Below are 23,563 nucleotides of genomic sequence, written 5' to 3' on the forward strand. Positions count from 1 at the left end.
TCTTTCTTAGACTGGTGTTTTATCATCTCCTTATCTAACTGCCCTTATTAGGTCTCAGACACATGGCACATATGTCACCGATTTTGTAAATTACCCAATCGCACTGTGTTTATGAGTCAAGTATACTTACATCATATACTACAAAATTTCAGTTTAATATCAAAACTGATTTGGACAAGTAAAGTGGACTTCATATTGTAAGCGTTATTTATACTTTTGGAGGTGATAAAAATAATTATCATACTTCTACGGTCTTTATAATCATTCAGACCTCTGGAATTTTTGCCAGTTACAGTTTGGTTGCTGTGAGTTCAATGTAATTCATAAATGGTGTACTTTCTGCTCAGTATTTCCTCTTTAAATCAGTCTGTGGTTAGTTAAAGAAAATATATTTCTTTTTTCTTAAGTTTTTCACTTTTATATCTTCCTCTGTTTTTTGTGGACTCTGCAGTTCTTCTTTATCCCATTCTTTCACTTGACCTCCAAATGACTGTTAAAAAGAGGTAAACCAGCTCATGCCAAAGTGAGCCCAGAAAGGGCTGAATGCTGTGCACCGTCAGGCTGATGCATAACCTTCAGCCTTTTACTACTGAGAGCAGAAATTACTGGATTATGTGTTTGTATTGTTTGTCAGGGTTGTCATATCTAAAAGAATGGAAAAAATTGACTGGTATCCATTTGTAAAAAAATGCTTCTTTTTATGTCATTATTTGATTTTAGCTTGGGAGCAACAGTGCAGTTCTCCTGTGATGAAGATTATGTGCTTCAAGGTTCCAAAAGTATCACCTGTCAGAGGATAGCTGAAGTTTTTGCTGCATGGAGTGATCATAGACCCGTGTGTAAAGGTAAAGAGGAATTCTTACCCTTACGGTGATTTTTCTATTTCACATCTGTCTATTGTTTGAAAGCCAATCCTATTAAATTAGTATTTTGTAAGTACCTGAAGTTTTAATCCCAATGTCCCCACTGTCTTAGTAAAGAAGGACACACCTATACTGTTTTGTCTGTGGATAGCTCACTGGAGATGGTTGTCAGACACAGCTAATTAACCAAGGATCCTGTCTCCCACCTTAGGTGTCTAAAGCTGTGCCATAGGAGTACCCCAGAGTTTCTCCACTGTGGAAATTAGGTCTCAAGAAAAGTGTGGACCAGTGAAAATGGGACAGAAGAAATTTTTAAAATATCAAAATTCTCTAAAATATAACAGTATAAACAAGTGTAAAAGAACTGGGTTGTTTTGATCTGAAGAATAAAGAATCCAGTGAAAGAAGAGGGAAAGTATAAGATATAATGGGCTACAATTGTGCAAAAGCAGGTTTACAGTTGGACACTAGCAAAACTTTCTGAACTAAAGAAATTTAGGTACGTGAGCAGCAGTATTCCGTAGCATATGAGATACGCGTATATCCAGGAGAGTTTAAACACACACAGACTCATATTGAGCTGTGGTAATGTACTAAATACCTCTTCAAAGTTCTTCCAATCCCTATTCTCTGTGTTTTATAAGAGAAAGAACACTTAAATTTCAAAACTGATTCACTTAAAAAAAAAAAATCATGAAGATCATATGTAGGTATGGCTGCATGATAGGATTTATATACTTACTGTATGATAACCATGAAAAAATGACAATCCAAAGATACGTGGCTTTTATATCCCACAGTAACAGTAATATAAATGGTAATTGTATCACAAATAGAATCACAGAATCGTTGAGACTGGAAAAGATCTTTAAGATAAACAAGTCCAACCGTCAACCCAAAACTAGCATTGTAACCCCTAAAACACTGAACCATATCACCCAGTGCCAGATCCAGATGCCTCTTAGACACCTCCTGGGATGGTGTCTCCAACACGTCCCTGGGCAACCTATTCCAATGCCAGTCCACCCTAGTAGTGAAAAATTTTTTTCTGATATCTGATCTGCAACTCCCCTGTCTCAGCTTAAGGCCATTTCTTCTGATCCTCTCACTGCAGGCAGAGCAGACGACACCAGTCCCCACTTCACTACAACCTCCTTTCAGGTAGTCGTAGGGACCAATGAGGTCTGCCCTGAGCCTCCTCTTCTGGAGACTACACAAACCCAGCTCCCTCAGCATCTTCTCATAAGACATGTTTTCTAGACCCTTCATGAACCTTGTTGCCCTTCCCTGGACATGGTCCAGCACCTCAGTGTCCTTTATAAAGTGAGGGGCGCAGAACTGAACACAGCACTTGAGGTGCAGCCTCACCAATGCCGAGTACAGGGGTTTGATCACCTCCCTAGTCCTGTTGGCTAAACTATTCTTGATACAGGCCAAGATGTCATTGGCCTTCTTGACTACCTGGGTACACTACTGGCTCATATTGACCCGGCTGTCAAACAACGCCCCCAAGTCTTGCTATCCTCTGCATATTATGCATTTGAGAATACAATTTAACAATCTGTCATTTAAAAGACATTTTAAAAGGAAAGCATACTGTAATTAGCAGTTAATTTATCAATAGCACACACACTGTCTGTTTTTTAAAGTATCTCTCCTAACAGACAATAAAGTGTTATCAGCAGTACTGTGTCAAGACTGAGATGTATGCACAGCTACTTGTAAGTTTTGAAAGGTAGCTTTTGGGGAATATGGCCTTCAAGATAAAGTGGTTATTAAATACATTGCTTTTCACTTCTGCGTAAGTTTTGAACTCTAAATAGCAGCAGGTATTAAAGTACTTAAATATAAAAGAGTAACCACATTCTTCAGTTCATTTTTTCTACTTTTCCTTATGATTAAGAACTAATCATTTTATAAATCATAACTTATAATTTATAATCATAATTTATAAATCATGTTAGTAAATGTGTCTAATTATAAAGTAAGCATTAATTATTGATAGGTGGTGGAAACATGTTATTCAAACCCAAAACCGCAGCGTTTCACTTCTTTACACTCACTAACTTCGTAGAACTAATTTCACCTTAGAAAGCAGACGACCAATATTAAAAAAGTTATTAGGAATTGATACAATGCCACATGTTGAAGCCAGACAGATGGTATAGATATTCTATAGTTTAGCAAATGTGAACTGCTTTAGAGTATCATTACTTGCATTAAAAATACTGATTTAAGTACCTTAGGTGTGCTATAATTTTGGTTGTTTTCATTAACAAGGTGTTTTAATTACACTCTTAGATATACTAAAGCTGGAATATAAACATTTCTTCCTGACTAGTAATGATGTCTTCTTTACACTTCATGCACAGAACACATGATAAACATTTTGAAAGAATTTTGTATAAGTAGCATAAATATCATATAGTAACATGAAGGGTCTGAAAAAATATGTTTTCATCTTTTAGTTGAACTTGCATGTCTGCGTACAAACCATTTGGGAAAACAAATTAGGCAATCATGCACAAATGTTATTTTATGCAAGAAATTATTGTTTTCTTGTAAATTGATGCAACTTTGCAGAGAACGAGGACACAGGTGGTACATTAGATACTTCTCTCTTTAGATACAACATCTTTAGAATAACATCTATCTGTTATTCTCTAAAATGTCACTTGAAGTCCTGTTTTTTGTCATGTGCTTTTTCTTATTTGAACAGTACAGCTTGCAATTGTTTTCATTCACTTATATAAATTATATTGAGGACGCACCAAAAATCCTATAGTAATGATACATTTTTCAAAAGTGGCTTGTGAATATCCATAATTAGTTGCATTGAGATACTACAATTGGCTAGGAACAGGAGCTTTTTAATTCTGTTAGATCCATTTGATTTGACATCATAAATCCTCAGGACTTGTCCTCATACAGCATATGAGTGACTGAATATAACAGCCCGCTAAAAATGAAAGATTAACTCTCTTTAGGAGTTATCATGCAATACCAGCTGGAACTGGCATAAGATCATATTCATGAAAGTGAACCTGGTATAAGTTTGAAGCATTTCTACAGGAAAAATATAGTAGGACTTTGAGAAGGAAAAGTGGTACATCACTTCCAAAACACAAGCAAACCTTGTAGATGATCAACATCTTTTAGACCTTCTTCTCTCGAGTTTTGGTTGATAAAGAAATATGGCAAAAAATCAAGGTATTTGCCCTATTTTGATTTACAGACAAGTGATATTGAAATGAAGTTAAAATTTAGGGCTATGAGGAAATAACTTTGCTGTTGGCAAACAAATAGATTAACATAAGCAGCAGCTGAAAATTAACTCTTCAATTGCTCCATTTTATTGGAATTTTAAATTTGATTCATCTTCTCAGAAATTTGTGGTTTCTTTAGCTTGACATTTTCAAGATCAATGCATCATATAAGCCTAAAATTCTGATGAGGATACTTAATTTTGTCCCAATTTAATTGGCCTCATATAAATCTTGTAACATACCACTGTTAGAGGACAGCAGAACAGACAATGTCTTCCCATCCTTCCTGAAAAAGAAAAAAAAAATGTTAAAGGGAATGACATAAGAATCTTTGCCCAGGCATTCATTACATATTGAGTTATGATTGAAATCTCTCATTTGAAAGATGAAAATTTCTTCAGTTGTTAGTTATTTTGTATCCCAAGAAATGCTTAATATATGTAGCTGTAATACCATGTCTGCTTTACATCAACTTCTCTGTGATTCAAGAGAGAAAGTTTAAACAGTTCAAGATTGAAACCCTACTTATTTGTCTGCCATGAGATTCAGTATTCCCCTACAGGGCAATGCTGTTATTACAAAGTCAGCTTGAATAAGCAGACAATTATCTACTTTATGAAACTATTTGTGAGTTGATAAATCTCTTCCTCTCATTTACGTTTCAGGAAATGAATCACGTACTTCTATTCACATTTAGTTCATCAGCCTTCTTATTTTCACGCCTGCCACTTCTGTTTTCTGCTTACTTGTTTTTTAGTCCCTGTCCTGTGAAACATTTATGAATGCTGCCTTTTGTAAGTCTTCTGGCAAGTCAGAAACAAATACAGTATTTTGGAAAAGCTCATCTAATCTGTAGAAGGAAAAATTATTTTCAAAATAATTCTTTATAACTGAGAAAACTGAGATATACGATTTGTGATCTTTATCATGATCATCCAATTAATAATCATGCTACAAAGTAATTTGGAACCTTAGTAGAAAAAGAATCAAATGATACTGTGTATGTGAATTAGGTTTGTGCAAATTTAGAACACAAGTTTTTTGCTTTGTATTGCTGTTTTGGTCAGTTCATTTCACTGACTAAAGTGATTTTCAAATAGATTGTAAACATCAGTCTGATTAAAATGTATAAGCAAGCAGAATGTACATTATGAATTTTAGATCTTGCTTTTACAAATACATTTACTTACCTATAGTGCATTTTTTAATGCAGCCGTGTATCTGGACCTTTTAAATATCTTGCTGACTAATCATGTATGTGTGTATATGCACACACACACATAGACCCAGGTAATGCATCATAGATAAATAGGGACAAAAGTGGTCCTAACTGGTCAGTTCTATTTCCTTACTGCTCCAGCTGTATTTATTCCCAGAAGGTGTTTGTCTAACATTATGTATTTCCAAGGGAAGTGCTCTTAGATCTTACTCAAGCACTCCAATGCTTCATTAACCTCGCAAGTAGAGGATTTTCTAAATCAAATGTGAACATTTGTTGCTCTACTTATACAACTCCTTTCAATAGATGTTTCTATATAAAGGGCAGGTTTTTAATTTGTCTTTTCAATGCCTTATTGTATACTTCAAGAATACCTGATCTACTTCAAACTAACCAACAGCAGTTCAGTCAGGCCTTCCTCATGAGTTGTATACATGTAGACCTCCAGCATTTATCATCATTTTCTCAATGGATCCCTGAGGAACCTTCCTCTCACCTCCATATTCTCTCCTTGTTTTCAGGCTTCTGGTGTGTCTTTGAACAGAGTTTTCACCAGAATATAACTTCTTGGAGGGGTAGAAGTGGTGCAGGTTGGGTGGCAAAAGTGACATTCTTTCTGGAGGCTAATGTGAGGGAAGGAACAAACCTTCATCCAGCAGTAGCTGAATCTTCCCCTGCTCAGTATTGATCAAATAAACATGCTTTGTGAAAGTGCAATGCAACAAGAGTAATTTCACATATCTAAGTGTGATTTTTTTTTACTCAATTAAGCAATATGGTCTTTCAGAATACAGTGGAAGCAATAATTCTTTACCTATGCAATTTCTTTGTGATATCATAATAATCACTGGACATATCACTGGGATAAAGTGAGGTTGCTCGTCAGTTCTACATCTTCATACAGGTAAAGTTAACCAGTAAAACATTCAGCAAAGACCTGAATATCAAGGAACCATCCATAAAAGTGTTACTGACTTCAGCAGACCAGGAATTTAGTACCTTAAAAGTCTCATTTGCAAGCAGAAAGGATATCCTTTGTATTATTTGTGACACAAGGTGCAACCTACAGTAAATAAGAATGTGTTTGTTTTTATTTAAGATATGCTATTGTAAATAACTATACAGACTTTGATTTATAAATAAATGTCCTCTGTAGTCTGTAGGAATAGTTAACACTGTTTTGTGTAAGTCTAACTTCTACAAGTTTCCTTTAAAGTTTTCAGTGCTTCAGCCATGGATTTATTGAGTTATACAGTGGTCACAGCAGAAAGAATGCTGACATGCAATACACCAATACATATGCACAAAAAAGCAAAGTGATAAAAGTGATCTTTTTGTTCTACTATCTAAACTAGTCTTTCAAGACTTTACTGAAGGTGAATAAGTTACTTCTTGAAGTTTTAAAAATAGGATAGTTTCTCTTAGTATAGCTATTCTTTTTACTGCAAATACATTTTTTAAAAATTATAAGCTTATACACAAGAGAAAGTCTATTTTATTCTGTCAGAATAAGTAAACATGAATGTTCAATTCTTTTGTAAGAGGTGGTTCTATTTTTGGTCAATGGTATTTTAATTCTTCACATCTTGATTAGAGTAAGTTAGAGACTGGTTTATGAATCTGCTACATATATTTTCTATGTGAATTAAAAGATAAACTTTCTTTTTGCAGTCAAAACTTGTGGATCCAATCTTCAGGGACCTGGAGGCACTTTCACATCACCTAATTTTCCATTTCAGTATGACAGTAATGCTCAATGTGTGTGGGTCATCACGGCTATCAATACCAATAAGGTAAGTTTAAAATTTTGTCTTTGCTTACAAAAAAAAAAAAAAAAAAAAAAAAGACAAGTAAAAGAACATGCAGACCATAACATTTTTGACTAATATGATTTATCTCTACAGTCCAGCTGCTGTACTAGGTGCATTTCAAATATTTTAAGGAAATGTCTGCTCTTAGATAAGTATGGACAGATGTTAAAACCTCTGTTTCCCTCAAGATTGTTTTGCTTTTTGTATGCCAAATAGATGCTATCATGTTTTTATGTGATTCTCTAAATGAATTCCCAGAAGCAACTACTCAACGGTATGAAGCAATGTCATGGGTCTACTAATATTTTGTTACAACCAGAAGAGTAGTTTTGTGTATAAAACTGTTTATATCATGTTTAGCCTTAGACTATGTAAGAAGTCACTGAAGTCAACTTTCTCTTCATGAGGGAAAGTTCTGAAGTTGTTTATTTCATTGTCTGAACCACTGTGTTAAAATCCCATATACTTTATGCCTCATTTTAAACCAAAAGTACTAGGAGTTTTGATAATGCCAGATGAGTCAAAGTAGAGCAATAAAGCTAAGTTATGACACAAGTTGTCTTTAATTTCAAGAACTAGGCACCTGGCAGCAATGGTTATATTCTATTTCCAGGTGTATCATTTTATCTGTACTGAGTGTAATGGACTTGTTTAGATGTAATAAAACATAAATTAGCTGTGCAGCTCAGAAATGTTTTATAAAGGACTATCAACATCTGTGTTTGCTGGTACAGGGATATATTCTACCTCTAATTTCTGCCTTATATTGCCATCTGCATCACAGTCCATTAACTGATCCGACAGGCCTAGAAGGCCTACCTCTTTGCACCTGAATTCGTGAGAGGACTTCGTGAAAACCTGATTACATTTAGAAACGATTTAGCTACACTGGTGTATTTCTCCCTCTAATTTTACAAAGTCCTGTGTGGAAGCCATCTTTATGTTTCACTTTGGTAGAAGATAGAAGGATATTTAAACAGTTAATTATAATTTGATAATGGAAATTATAGTCATGTTTTGGTGGGGGACGGGTGGGGAGCTATGATTGTTTGTTTAATTCTTATTCCAAGGACTGCTAATCCAATTTATCCAATTTTTAAGCCATTAAAAATGTGTCAAGAGTCTTAGAAAAATGATGCAATCTTTGTTCTACAGATGGGCAAGAAGTTCAAAAATAATAGTTAAGATCCATTTCATTCATATTTTTATTTCTTTAATGAAAAACTATTAGTAAGATGAAATCTGTGCACATCTAGAATTTCTGAAAGTTTTTTCAAATGTGACAGTAGATAGAATTTAATATCATACTGTGTGAGGAAATGAAACACAGCTATTACGCTTTAAACAAGTTTTTTAAATGGCCTGAAAACCTCTACTGAGCCGTTGACTGAAATTAAGACTCTTTTTACCATATTTTGCATAAAATGGTTTCCTTTCTTAAATGCAGCAAGAGCATATCTACATAATAAAAAAAAAAAAGATTTTAGACATTCTACCAATGATAGAGACAAAACTTTAAGCTGAAAAACAGGTATGTATTTACTGGCAAGTCACAGGTGATAGCAGATTTAAGATATTAGTGACTTGGAGATTGTTAAGGATTACACTCAGATGAAGATATTCATGTGTTAATGCTGTCTTCCTCCTCTGTCCCTGCCAGTTCACAAGATGGTTATGCAATGTTATCTTCAAAACCTCCTAATTTTGTTTTGATCAAAAATATTCTTTGCAGGAGTATTCAAAACCATTATTCCTCAGTATTATTTTCCCTACAAATGTGCAGTTTCTGCTTTTAAGAAACTTTGAATTTAAATCTGATTACAGAAAATTAATTGAACAAATGGTTCTGGTTGTTGGTGTGGTTCACAGAGCTACAGAATGATTAAGGTTGGAAGGAACCTCTGAAGATCCTGTAGTTGAACTCCCCTGCTCAAGCAGGGCCATCTACTTGTGCTTGGGAGGTGCAGTTGTTTTCCTTTCTCTCAAAACACAAGATCAAGTTTAAAAATTCCAATTCTAATGAAAACAATATAAACCCTCTCTTTGTTCATAGATTGTACCTGTAATAGGTCAAATAAAATGTATTTAAGTTTTTTTGTATTGATTTTTTCCCCTGAAACTGTAAATCCTGCAAAATAGCAAATGAGCACAGCATGAAAACTGTTCCAGAACCTGACTGATAACAATGTATATGTATACACCCAGTTTTAATATTTGGGGATGAACCAGAATTCATAGGTTGAATCTCTGCACTGGTTCAGAAAAACATTTCAATGCACTCGTGCTTCAGTTTTTACAGGGTAAGGTTTTGGTAGCAGGGATAGCTGCAGGGGTGACTTCTCTCAGAAGAGATCAGGAGTTGTCCCCATATCGGACAGGGATGGTCCTAGTCAGGTCCAAAACAGACCCACTACAGGTCAAAGCAGAGCAAATCAGGCAAGATGGTGGCACCTCTGTGGTAACTTATTTAAGAAAGTGTAAAAAATGCTGCACAACAGCAGCTAAAGGAGACAAGTAAGAACATCTGAGAGAAACAAGACCACAGACACCAAGGTCAGAGCAGAAGGAGTGCAAGGAGGTGCTCCAGACACCAGAGCAGAGATTCCCCTACAGCCTGTGGAGAGGACCATTGATGCAGGTTGTACCTACATCTCGTAGAGGTCCCTGGTGGAACAGAGATCCATCTGCAGCCTGTGCAGAACCATGTCAAAGCAGGTGGATATGCCTAAAGGAACCTGTGACCCCACGGAGACCCCTTGGGGTAGCAGGTTTCTGGCAGGACCCATGACACCATGGGGGCCCATACTAGAAGAGTTCTTGAAGAACTACAGCCTGTGCAACCTCACGTTGGAGAAGGGTGTGAAGAACTATTTCCTGTGGGAGAACTGAAACTGGAGCAGGGAAAGAGCATGAGGTGGAAGGATCAGCACAAAGTGTTACAAACTGACTGCAACTCCCATTCCCTGTTCCTCTGTGCCACTCTGGGGAAGAGTAGGAGGCAGAAGAGTCAGGAACAAAGAGTGAATTTGAACCTGGGAAGAAGGGGAGTGGAAAAATAGTGGGTTAAGTTTTGTTCTTGTTGGTCACTTTCCTACTCTATTTTTAATTGTCAGGAAATTAAATTAATTTTCCCCAGATCAAGTTTGTTTTGCCCATGACAGTAATTCGTGAGCAATCTCCCTGTCCTTATCTTGACCCATGGGCTTTTTCATTCAATTTTCTCATCCTGTCCTGCTGAGGGGTATTAATGGAGTGACTTGGTGAGTACCTGACAGACAGTCAAAGCTAAATGCATATTTATCTGTCTCCTTTGTATTTAAATATTTTGAAAGTGTTGAAGATATAGTAAAAGAGAGAAAACAATAGTTAAGAACAAGTCACTTATTTAAAATTAAATATGAACTTTTAGATAAGGCTATAATCAAGAATACCTGTTTGTTGATGGTACATTAGAGAGTTATGCCAGTAATAAGAATGCAAAGGAGTAATGTTAGGTAAAGCAAGTAGTTTTATTTCAAAGCATGAGAGTTGGACATTGTTTCTACACTTCTATGATGTACCACTGAAATTACTGGACTCTGAGAAGTGTTAGGTTCATCACGAGCGCATTATAGTGCAAGGAACTGTATCATAATTGCTTCAGCATTACACAGAAAATACTGTTCTTTGCATGGTATTAGTTGGACATAATTAAAACTCTTTAATATTGCAATGAAATGCAGATACACAGGTAATTATGGGGTTTCTAAACTAAGGAATAGATAAAACGTTTACAGTGTTATCTGGAACAACATTCAGATATGTTTATAGTTTTCAGAAAAGGTGTCTAACACTGATTAGAAGAACATAAACTTGTTGAGGTTAGAAGAAAATGAGATCTTTTACAAGTTAGATTTTTTTTTTATCATATATTGAGGAATTTGCATGTATAAAGTCTTTGCTTATATCAGTGCTTTAATGTGTTCAGTTTTTATTCATGCTAACATTACCTTACTGTTCTGAGCACAATACTGCTGCTTTGCATGACTGCTAAAAGGTATAACTTGATTTTTACCTTGAAGTCAAAAACCTCATTGATGTATAAATGAGGATTTGCCATTAAGAATTTTTTATAATGGCAACAACAAATAATATGATTGTATTCATTATAACATGACAATATTTACAATATTTTGTACCACAGCTGTGAGAACCATGAGAACTTATTGATCCTGATACTTCAGAGCTTCTACTTATTGCATCATTTGCAACAAAATAGCTCAGAAATTGAGAATCTTTTAAGGCAGAAAACAACAGATGAAAGATCCTGAAAGGATCTTTAACTCTGGTGTCAATGACCTAGTTCCAGGACTAATTCTAGCTAATTTTCTTCCCTAACTGATTTCAGAAATTAGTTTGATAACAGCACAATATAGATGAAAGAAATGTTTTCCCAAGAATTTGTCTGCTTTTTTAGCTTTGTACTGCATTATAGTTGATCTCTTGCCTCATACGTTAATCAGACATACTGTTCATGCCCAAGCCTTGTTGACAGTAGAGCCATGATTAAATATCTCAAACATGGCCAGAGATGATAGTGAGTTCACTATTGAAAAATAGAATAAAAATTACTTGTGAAAGGAAGGTCATATGGATGGGAGTCAATAGAAAAGGTGCACCAATACATCTGATGATATCAGTGAATTCAACATATGTTCATTGTTCTCGTGCATGTTTTTTTACATTCTTATTCTTATATCAGGATCCTGTTCTTTGGAGTTCATCTATTCAAGAGAAAAAAACCCTTTTTCAATAATTAATATTATAATTAAAAATAAATCTATGATACACCAAAGCTCTGAATTCAATGGAAAAAGAAATATGGGCAATCATAACTTTGTACATAACTTTGTAACAGTGAAATATCTATCATTGCCTGCATGGTATCACAGCCAATAGACTCTTTAAACCTCCTTGATAGTTTGTACCTTGCTTAGGCGATACAAGGGTGGTTGAAATTCCCTGTGATCAGTACCCTTACATGTGAGGCTTCTCCAAAAGTATATGATGGAGGAAATTCATGGACAGTTTTTCCATTTCTTGTTTGTCTCAACATGGTTTCCATCTATTTTTTTATATACACCAATCAAGTGATTGTTGTCACTGTTCTATCCATGGCTACTCTGGACTCAAATAAAGCTGTGTTGGTCAAAAATAACAAACCTGTAGTCCCAGGGATATACCTGAAAGAACATCCAGGAAAATCATTCCTTTACGTGGAACTCTGAAGATGTAACAACTTTTAAAGTTCTTTGCTTTGTTCTGAACCGTGATGCACATATTATTAAGTCCTTGGGTCCCTTGAAAAAATTCTTGTAAACAGCTGCTCAGAAATGAGAACAAGGATTTCTCAGTTTTTGACTTCATTTTGTTACATTTCTCACACCTCATAAGGGAAGTTATACCTGAACATCTCATGAGATGTATAAACTCATCAGTTAGGATCTGGACCATGCTATGTATCGCCAGTAATGTATTCTGACATTAGGTAATGGGATAATTTTATGTTAACATTTTGAGTAGTGAATCTTTGTATTTTCGGGTCTTAATTCACATCCCCTACCCATTGCATCTTTCTACAGATTTTCTCCTAAAAAATTAAAATTTGTTTTCCTTTAATTGTTTCTGTATAAGATCAGGTGCTTGAGCAGTATTTCTTGGTAAGAAACAGCTGGAAATATTGTTTATAACTGTTCTGGTATTGCATTTGGTTTATTTTATCTCAGGTATAGACTGTATGCACAAAAAGAAGAATGCAGGCTGAATTTTAAAGTTATGTGTATCTTGCTCCAGACCGCTCTTTTTCTCAGGTCCTGTTATCACAGAATCAACCAGATTGGAAAAGACCTCTGAGATCATTGAGTCCAACCCATGACCCAACACAAACCTGTTAACTAGACCCTGGCACTAAGTGCATCTTCCAGTCTGTTCCTAAATAGCTTCAGGGACGGCGACTCCAACACCTCTCTGGGTAGCCCATTTCAATGTCTGATCACTCTCTTTGTAAAGAATTTCTTTCTAATATCTAACCTAAACCTCTCGTGGCACAGCTTGAGACTGTGTTGTCTTGTCCTACTGCTGGTTGCCTGGGAGAAAAGGCCCTCTCCCACCTGGCTACAACTTCCCCTCAGGTAGTTGTAGAGAGTGATGAGAAGGCTCCCCTGAGCCTTCTCTTCTCCAGGTGAACAGCCCCAGCTCCCTCAACCACACCTCATAGGACCTGTGCTCCAGTCCCTTCACCAGCCTTATTTCTGTTCTCTGAACCTGCTCCAGCACCTCAATATCCTTCCTGGACTGAGGGGCCCAGAACTGGACACAATACTCAAGGTGTGGCCTCACCAGCGCTGAGTACAGGAGCAGAATCACTTCCCTGGACCTGTTGGCTACACTGTCCCTGATCCAGGCCAGGATGCCATTGGCCTTCTTGGTCACCTGGGCACACTGTTGGCTCCTGTTCAGCTTCCTGTCAATCCAAACTCCCAGGTCCCTTTCTGCCTGGCTGCTCTCCAGCCACTCTGTCTCCATCCTGTAGCACTACCTGGGGTTGTTGTGGCCAAAGTGCAGGATCCGGCACTTGGCCTTGTTAAACATCATACTATTGGATTCAGCCCACCTGTCCAGCCTGCCCAGGTCCCTCTGCAGAGCCCTTCTACTCTCCAGCAGATTGACACTCCCCCCCAACTTGGTGTCATCTGCAAATCTACTAATGGTACGCTCAATCCCCTCATCCAGATCATCAATAAAGATATTAAACAGAACTACGCCCAACACTGATCCCTGGGGGACGCCACTAGTGACTGGCTCCCAAGTGGATGCAGCACCGTTCACCACCACTCTCTGGGCCTGGCCATCCAGCCAGTTCCTAACCCAGCACAGAGTGCCCCTGTCCAAACCGTGGGCTGCAGCTTTGTCAGGAGTGTGCTGTGGGAGACGGTGTCAAAGGCTTTGCTGATGTCCAGGTAGACACATCCACAGCCTTCCCCTCATCCACCAGGTAGGTCACCTGGACATAAACAATCAGATTGGTCAGGCAGGACCTGCCCTTCCTAAACCTGTGCTGGCTGTTCTGATCCCTTGTCCATCCTGTAGGTGCTGTGTGATTGCACTTAGGATGATCTGCTCCATAACCTTGCCAGGCACTGAGGTCAGGCTGACTGGTCTGTAGTTTCCTGGGTCTTCCTTCCAGCCCTTCTTGTGGATGGGTGTCGTATTAGCCAGCCTCCAATCATCTGGGACCTCCCCAGTGAGCCAGGACCGTTGGTAAATGATGGAGAGCAGCTTGGGGAGATCTTCTGCCAGCTCCCTCATCGCCCATGACTTGTGAGAATCCAAGTGGCTCAGCAGATCACTAACTTATTTCTTCTGGATAACAGGGGGCCTATTTGGCTCCCCATGACTGTCTATCAGCCCAGGAAGCCAGTTGTCTTGAAGACTTATGACTTATTCTTCATTCTAACATACAGTTGGTTTATCCATGGACTAAAAGCCCTTCTTAAAAGCAGATAGCAGTTTGCATCCTCTGAAGTGGAGTAGAGAAGCCTAGAGTAGAAGAATTATTCTGTTTAGATATTTGTGTAGAAAAACCATAGGTAGAGGAAAATAATGACTTCCAGTGGGCTTAACAAAGCCCAGACTCTTGATTTTTCCCTTCTAAAGGAAAGGCTACAAAATTATCAATTTAAATTTAACTACAAGCTAAAATACTAGTGAAATCTGAATTAGGGCTAAAGTTAACCAGAGTTCAAGGCTTGTAAATTATACTTGCTGATTTTTTTCTAAGCCCCAGTGACAGAAACACTGTGGAAAATATCAGTGCTAGAATGACAGACTTTCTGACAGATCTCAGCCACATTCACACCACATATTGTTCATCACCGTGCATCCAGGAGAAAAACAAGCAAAAGGGTTCCTTTAAAAAAAAAAATAAAATCAAGCTGTTTTTCCAAAATTGTAAGGAGAAATTAAATATGTAAGCTGACTCTTAAATTTAGATGGATCTGAAAACTAGACCCGATTCTGTTAATTTTATATGGTAGAAATTTAAAAAAAAAAGAAGTTTTATATGATCATGTGTTATTTTTTGTTTGTCACCATCATATTCTAAATTTTGCATTGCATGTATTTTAGGCATAACATATTCTTACTACTTACATAAATATATTCTTTAAAATGCTTTCTTTAGAATACAAGTTTCCAAAGTTTGCCAGTGTTCACATTCTTATCTTTTTATCTATTTCATTTTGAAATAATTTTGAAATCAATAACAATTTATGCCTGACAGCTGGGAGACAGTTAAGTTTTGATATTGGTTTTAAAGAGTTTTTAAATTATTATTATTTTTGCTAGAGAGTTCTTTGGTTGGTTGGCTGGATTTTGTTTGCTTGTTTGTTTGTTTGTTTTAATGTCAATTATCTGTTAGGAATTCTGTTACCTGAATTTTGATGTAATGGCAGGGCTTACTAAAAATTTATGACATCTATTTCCAAGTGCTGTAGTTCCTTACTTTTCTGAGAAACTTTTGAAATAGTTCAAAATATCTGAGAAACTCCTCACATGCTATTTTCTACCAGTCTGAAAAATTATACTGAAGGAATAACTTGCAACTGTTAGTGAAATGATGGTTCTTATTTAATTACTCTGTATTAAAATAATCTTTTCTAATGTGTTTTTACATTTTATTCTTCACTTCCTCCTTCCTTACGTTATTAAGTTGCTGTTTTCTTCCTGAAAAAAAATTAATCTTTTAATTTCTGAGTTTTTTTACTTTTTAGGCCAAGACAAAAATGAACAAAACAAATTCAGCAAAATGCTAAGTATTTACATTTAATTTATCACAGCTGTGTTATTTTGTTAACCATGTCAAAACTGTCAGTGGAACATTTCCTAAGCTTGCTGTTAAACCTAAACCCAGTTGCCATTCATATATAATCATGTTAACAGTATAAATCTCAAGCAGGCTGGGTGCTTCAAAATGAACCTAAACACTCATTTCATTAAATTTGTTTTGGTCAGGCCTGTTGGAACAAACTGTACTGCACCTCTTTTTACAAGCAAATGTCTCAAACTTGGCTTTCCCTAAGCCTAGTGTGAAGCTGTGCCACGGGTCATCCAGACAGTGAAAGGATAAGAAAGTACTTAAACTCACTCTAAACTATATATTTTAAACATAATCCTATTTTTGATCCATGTAGATTAAAAAAGCTTGTACTGTATTTATCAATAGGAGATAATAAATTTTTATCCTATGTGAAAATAGAAAATGTAAAAATATTTCAGTTCTGATTAAAATTCTTTGTAGTGTTAGCTACACTATCCTTCCATATTGTTCATGTAGAAGTTAAAAATATCTGAGTCACATATATACTACGGTTAAAAAAAAATTCTTAGAAATATATGTGGACAGAAGTGCAATTATCTCAGCAGAATAAGAGCCCAGAGAAAATTCAGCTATTCCTATGACAGGAATTTAGCAGCTTCATCTGTGAAGGATAAATTGTTGAATGATAGCATTTGGAGTCAGGAGGAATGTGCAATTGTAGAGTGGTACAAGACTTTTCCTTCCATCCTGAAATTTTGCTATAGGCATACTTTCATTAGGAAAGGAGGACAGGTTCGTTTTCTTAAATATTGTAAATTTTGCTTGGCTAATTTTTTTTCCTGCCATTTCTGTGACTATAGGAGTGATGTTTCACACTGAAAATAGAATCTACCCATAGGGAATAGGTGAGATTGTGCCTATTGCAATAAGTTCAACAAAAGTAATTATTTCTGTTTCAGCCATCAATGATTTTAGATTCTAGCTCTTGCCTGTATTTCAGGTATTGACTCCATCTTTGGATAAAATTTTAGGTAAAATTAAATGTTGAATTTTAGTTTTAGTTCTGTTTGACTTTCTATAAGTTCTTAAAATTATATCTTCCATCCACTTTGAATGCAAACATTTTTTCTAATTTGTACTTATGAATATGCACGCCCAAGCTAGAACTTTTAAAAAGACATATGCATATGACTAAGAGACTCTGATAGGAAATTTCCAGTGCTCTTGCACTGTGAATATTTGAGATGTTTCAGTCTTTTTTACTTGATGAATTTTTGGCAGAGACTTGTCACTTTCCTCCATGGTTGAGTTCACTTGGTTGCTCTTGCGAGTGATCTTTATAGGAAGTTGTTCTACTCAATATATACCTTTTCTGTTTTCTATGATAGAACTCCTTTAAAGGTTCATGGTACCATTCTATGGTGGGCAAACCTTGGCTGCCTGATGCCCACCAGGCTGCTCTATTATACTCCCTCCTCAACAGGATGGAGAGAAAATACAATGAAAAAGATCATGGGTCAAGATAAGGACAGGGAGATCACTCGGTAGTTACTCCCATTTGCAAAACAGGCTCAACTAGGGAAAATGAATTAAATTTATTGCCAATCAAAATAGAGTAGAATAACAAACAATAAGAACAAATCTAAAAGAAGCACCTTTCCCTCACCCCTCCCTTCTTCCCAAGCTGTCTTACAACTTCTCTACATCTCCCACTGAGGGGTGCACAGGGAGGACAGGGAATGACGGTTGCAGTCAGTCAGTAACAGTGCATCTCTGTCACTCCTTCCTCCTGATGCCCTTCCTCTGTTCCAGCATGGGGTCCCGCCCGTAGGCTGCAGTTCTACAAGAACTCTTCTAGTATGGACCCCCATGGTGTCATGGGTCCTGCCAGAAACCTGCTACCCCAAGGGGTCTCCGTGGGGTCACAGGTTCCTTTAGGCATATCCACCTGCTTTGACATGGTTCTGCACAGGCTGCAGATGGATCTCTGTTCCACCAGGGACCTCTACGAGATGTAGGTACAACCTGCATCAATGGTCCTCTCCACAGGCTGTAGGGGAATCTCTGCTCTGGTGTCTGGAGCACCTCCTTGCACTCCTTCTGCTCTGACCTTGGTGTCTGTGGTCTTGTTTCTCTCAGATGTTCTTACTTGTCTCCTTTAGCTGCTGTTGTGCAGCATTTTTTACACTTTCTTAAATAAGTTACCACAGAGGTGCCACCATCTTGCCTGATTTGCTCTGCTTTGACCTGTGGCGAGTCTGTCTTGGAGCCACCTGGAACTATCCCTGTCCGATGTGGGGGCAGCTGCCAATCTCTTCCCACCAAAGCAACTCCTGCAGTCCCTCCATACTCCCAAAACTTTATGATGTAGAGCTATTACACATTTATGATGCAAACTGAAGGTGATACTTGCAAAAATGTCTGCTGAGACTTAAGTCACCAGTATGATTCCTGTGTTTCCTTCAGGATGTATAGCTGCCCATTAAGTTAGACTGACATCAGTTAGTGATCTCTCTGCTTTTATTTTTGGAACAAATGGCTTATCCTGCATGGGATTAAGAAGGGCAGACTTGTATGCTGGATTCAAGGATATCCTTTCTGAATAACTACTGGAAGGAAGAATAGAAGCAGGGGCAAGTTAATTAGAAGTCCTCAGTCCCTTCCTGTGATTGCAATCACCTTGCTATTTAAGAACAATATTTTTTTTCCTTTTTTTAGTTCTGACTGAGCTTAGTTTTATAAGGGAAGAATGATCATGAGTTTTTTCATTGTAGTTTTACAGATCAGTTGAATTTTTTCCTGCTTATTTCTGTTACTATCTGTTTATAGTGGTCCTGGCCAATCATACTTTTTTTTAGTCTATCTAGAACATCTTTGTCTTCTTGTGTGTGGAAATTAAAACAAAAAAGTTATGAGAGCAAAAGAGTACAAAAATATTTCAGTTTTTTCTTAACATATCTCCTTAGAAAGTGGCAAAATGTATTGATGATAATTCTTTATTTAATGCAGCTGAGGATACTGTTTGCTTTCTTTGCAACAATGGCACATTGCTGGCTCGTGTTCAACCTGATGTCAACCAGAACCCCCAGGTACAATTCCACAAAGCTGCTTTCCAGTTGGATGGTATATGAGGTAGTTCCTTCTCAGAGGCCCAGCTTTGTACTTCCATTTGTTGAACTTCATAAGATTATTACTGGTCCATCTCTCCAGCCTGTTGACGTTCCTCTTCATGGCAGCATGATCCTCTGGCACGTTAACTACTACTCCAATTCTGGTGTTGTGGCAGACTTGCTGAGAGTACACTCTGCCCCATCATTCAGACAACCAATAAAGATGTTAAACAGGACTTGTCCCATTGTTGACCCCTGTGATACACCACCAGTTACTGCCCTCTAACTAGATTTTGTGCCACTGATAAATATGCTCTGGGGCCAGACTTCCTGCAATTTTTCAGTCCACTTCATTGTCTCTAAAACCCACACATCAACATCTTGTCTATTAATATCTTGACAATGTCAAAGTCCTATATGAAGCCCAGGTAGAAAATATCCACTGCTCTCCCCTCATCCACCAGGTTAGTTATTTAATCACAGAAGTCTTTCAAAGTTGGTCAAACATAACTTCCCCTTGGTAAAGCCATGCTGACTACTCCTAGTGATTTTCTTGTCCAAAATATTTTCCAGAGTTAACTGCTCCATTGGTAGTATTAATGTTAAGTAAAATTATACCTAGTATAAATAATTTAAATAAAATTATAACTCAGTCGTATAATAAATGATGGGTTCAATATATTTCCCTTCTGAAACTACTCTTCTATAATCAAATATATAATAACACAATTATTTTGATGGAAGGACCTGTGATTCTGTGGAAAATTAGGGAGGGAAAGCCTATCAATCAGGCAACAGCATTTCATTAGCTTATACAATCAGATATAAATGCATATCATTTACTTACTGGGAAGTACTCAGACACTCTCATCACAAAAGCAATTAACCATCCTGAGGGTATATGAGGACACTCAGATACAAACAGAATGTATCTTCTTCTCCTTGCAAGTTTCTCTTCTACCAGTGAAGAAGGTGACCAGAAAATTCTTTTTGATTGATAAGCAAAGGTTGAGCAAGACACTATTAGCAGTCTTTAGGTGCTTTTTTTTTCCCCTAGAGTTAACAGTGCAAATTAAAGAAATTAGGTATCTTGTGGATATATTTCAGTGAGGTGGATTTCTTGCTGCTGCTAGTATGTTTGGATCATTCATATCATGGGGTTTTGCAAGATAAGGTCTGGAGAAATAGATTTCTTGGTAGATCAATAACCAGTGTTCTGGCACTAGAGAGGTGCGCAGAATTTTCAAGTTCAAGCATTTCTTCTCTTACTATCTTTTAGGTGCAAATGCCATTCCTACACCATTTTAAAGTTAGTTACTGCGGTGGGTTGACCCTGGCTGGATGCCAAGTGCCCACTAAGGCACTCCATCTCTTCTCTTCCCAGCTGGAAAATGAGATGTAAAACAAGTTCTAGGTTGAGATAAGGCAGTTTATGAGAGAAAAAGAAAAGAGAAATCAAAGAGAAAAAATAAAAAGAAAGAGAAAAAAATACATTTATTCTCTACTTCTCATCAGAAAGCACTGTTCAGCCACTTCATGGGAAGCAGGGCTTCAGCACACGGAGCAATTGCTCCAGAAGGCAAACATAGTAAACAACAAATACCTCCCCTACCTCCCCCTTTCCTTACCTTTTATATCTGAGCTGATGTCATATGGTATAGAATATCCCTTTGGCTAATTTGGGGCAGCTGGTTTACTTGTGTCCTCTCCCATGAGCTTGCGCACTACCAGCCCCTTAATGGGGGAGGAATGTTGAGAGACAGTGCTGATGCTGTGCCAGCACTGCTCAGCAGTAGCCAAAACACTGGTGTGTTATCAACACCTTTCTAGCTACCAATGCAAAGCTCGGCACTTTGAGGACTGCTGTGGACAAAATGAACTCCCATCTCAGCCAGATCTAATACAGTTACTATCTAGTAATTTCCTTCAGTGTCTAGATCAAAAATTTTATCTTCTTTTCTCATATCTTAATAAAAAGTGAAATTAACTTGATTTTATAGAAAGCCACTAGTAATTTTTAGAGGTAGAATGTAGCTCATTTAAGCTGTATCTTGGCTTAATTTTTAAGTACTCTTCTAAGGAAAAAAGATTCATAACACCTTTAGAAACTTCATCATTATTTTCCTGGTAAAATGTCATATTTTATGGAGTGAAAACTGTATTATACATCTGAAAATATTTTTAGAGTTACATTTGCATTGGAAGATTCAGGATAAGAGATGAACATATGGAAATATATGCAACTATATAATAAGGAACTAGATACACATATTGAACAATTGTCTGGAAAGCCCATTTTCTGGAACATATCCTCCAGAGCATGTACTCTCTCTGAAGAGCTCTAGGAAGTTCTTGAGGTAGTCATTAACAATTCAGTGAAACCTTTTCTCATTTTATTTCTGAGTTGGATAATGGACTCAATTTTACCCAAAGATTGGGTTCTAAAGAGTATACTCCAAGGCTCAGAAAAAAGATACATCTACTGAAATTTGTTAGTAAATGGATCTCTGCTCCCACTGATTCCATTGAAAAAGTCCTTACAAAATTATTAGAGACCAAAATGCATCATCATAATTTTCAAAAAGTTATTTTCCGAATAGGACTTTTGTTTTCTGTTGAGATTGGATAATATTATTAGTATTACTGCCTTTTTATTATTATTTATTTCTGGGTTTATAACTTAAATTTAAATCAGGCATTCAAAGTTGTTTGTTGTTCTGGGTTTATAAATAGCAAGAGCAGACTGGGATGTCGAGAGAATGTTGCCTCCTGTTTATCTACTTCTATATCTTTTTTAGGGATTAAATAGGTCAATATATTTTATTTTTAATAATTTGAGGTTTTATATAGATATGTGTATATGGAGGAAGAGGAAGTACAAGATTCCTTTATCCTCGTAGTAGTGTCTAGGGACATATTTATTTTCATCCACTGAAACAAAGTTCAAAATATTATTAGCCTGTATCAGATTAGTTTTAGTAGTCTGATATCTGCTGGATATATCACAAATGCTCCTGTAAAGGCATAAAATTTTGGGGACTACTGAACGTCTCTTTCTGAAAAAACAAGAAGATAGTACATATTATATTGCCTAATTTAAAGATATTCTTCTCAGTTCTGAAGCTGTACAGATACATATCTGATATCATTACTCGACTCATAATGTGTAAAAAGATAGATAAAGACTATGGTGATAAAATCCCTGAGATGAAATTCTGCATCTTTGAAATTTTTCTGGTGCCTGTCTTCCAGAACCTGCTTTTGATAGTATCATCCTCTTATTAAGAATCCTGTAGCTCAGGTGTATCATTGGTGAAATATTTTTGTTCATGGTATTGTTCCCTGACATTATTCCTCACCACTGAAAAACATTTTGTGGTCCCTCTGCGTTTTTAATTTATTTTTTTTCATCTTTGAATGAGATTTGGGGCAGTGAATAAATACAATAAATGCATAAATATATTATAGCACGCTTGCTGCTTATATGGATCAATAAAAACAATGGGTCTTATTTCATTTATATTAATGATGGTTTTGTCTTGCTCTGGGAAACTGGAAAAAAAGATTTTACTTGAATTTATAGATCAAGAAAGAATACTTACCCCTGTGCTTCTGATTACTATACATCTACTAACCAGATCAATAGCAGAATTTAGTAATGTTAGTCTGATTTAAAGTATGTGGTATACAGTAATAAATCATCACAGTTTTCCCTGAAGTGTTTATTCTTATGAACAACAGACTAAAATCTAGAATTACCTTAAAGTTTTTCTCTAATGTTAAACTAATTCAAGTATACCACCTACGTTTGGTTTACTGTGAACATACAGACTGTTAATTGACTGGTAAAAACAGAATTTTTGGAAATTTTATTAAAATGTTTTAAGTTATTTACTCATCTTACCTAAATTTCAGTTTTTATTTTTAAAGGCTCCAGTACACTCAGCTTTTAATACTGGTATCATCAAACACCTTTTCAGTATTCTAAAGGGAATAGTCAATACAATAAGCACAGCAAATGCGGCTGTCTTTGAACGTGATCAAACTAAATTTGACATTGTAAAACAAGGACTCTGAAAACATATCACTAAGATATCACTTATTTTCTTGTTTGTTGGCATATTTGCAAGTATTTCAAGTACATTTTGTATTGTACATTGCGTGCATACTTTGCGTGTCAAAGGTAAACAGCAAAGGATGAATTTCCAAAAAATATACAGTTTTTTTACAGTTGCAATATAAAAATATTTGCTATGTAGCAAATTGTTTTTCTGACTGTTTCATGTTGTATATTGACAGCTTTGCTCTTGCTTCGTTTGTGCAAATTCCCCTAAAAGTAAATGTCTTCAATATCAGTTGACAAGCATATTTGTTAAATAAATGGCAAGTTTACTTTACCAAACTCCAAAGTTTGTGCTATAAATCATCTCAGGTTTG

At 36.5% G+C, this 23,563-nt stretch overlaps 1 protein-coding gene across 6 annotated transcripts in view; it reads left to right on the top strand.

The window, feature by feature from the left end:
* The window catches only part of CSMD3 (CUB and Sushi multiple domains 3), a 610,641-nt gene that overhangs the window by 284,790 nt on the left and 302,288 nt on the right, over positions 1–23,563 (top strand). For all 6 annotated transcript variants that reach the window (XM_027645674.1, XM_027645676.1, XM_027645678.1 and 3 more), the window contains 2 exons: positions 721–845; positions 7,020–7,141. In XM_027645674.1, coding sequence (XP_027501475.1) covers positions 721–845; positions 7,020–7,141 — 247 coding nt within the window. The remainder of the gene's footprint in view (positions 1–720; positions 846–7,019; positions 7,142–23,563) is intronic.

The sequence above is a fragment of the Corapipo altera genome, unplaced genomic scaffold (genome assembly GCF_003945725.1).
Source record: "Corapipo altera isolate COAL_440 unplaced genomic scaffold, ASM394572v1 51, whole genome shotgun sequence".
Taxonomy (NCBI): Eukaryota; Metazoa; Chordata; class Aves; order Passeriformes; family Pipridae; genus Corapipo; species Corapipo altera.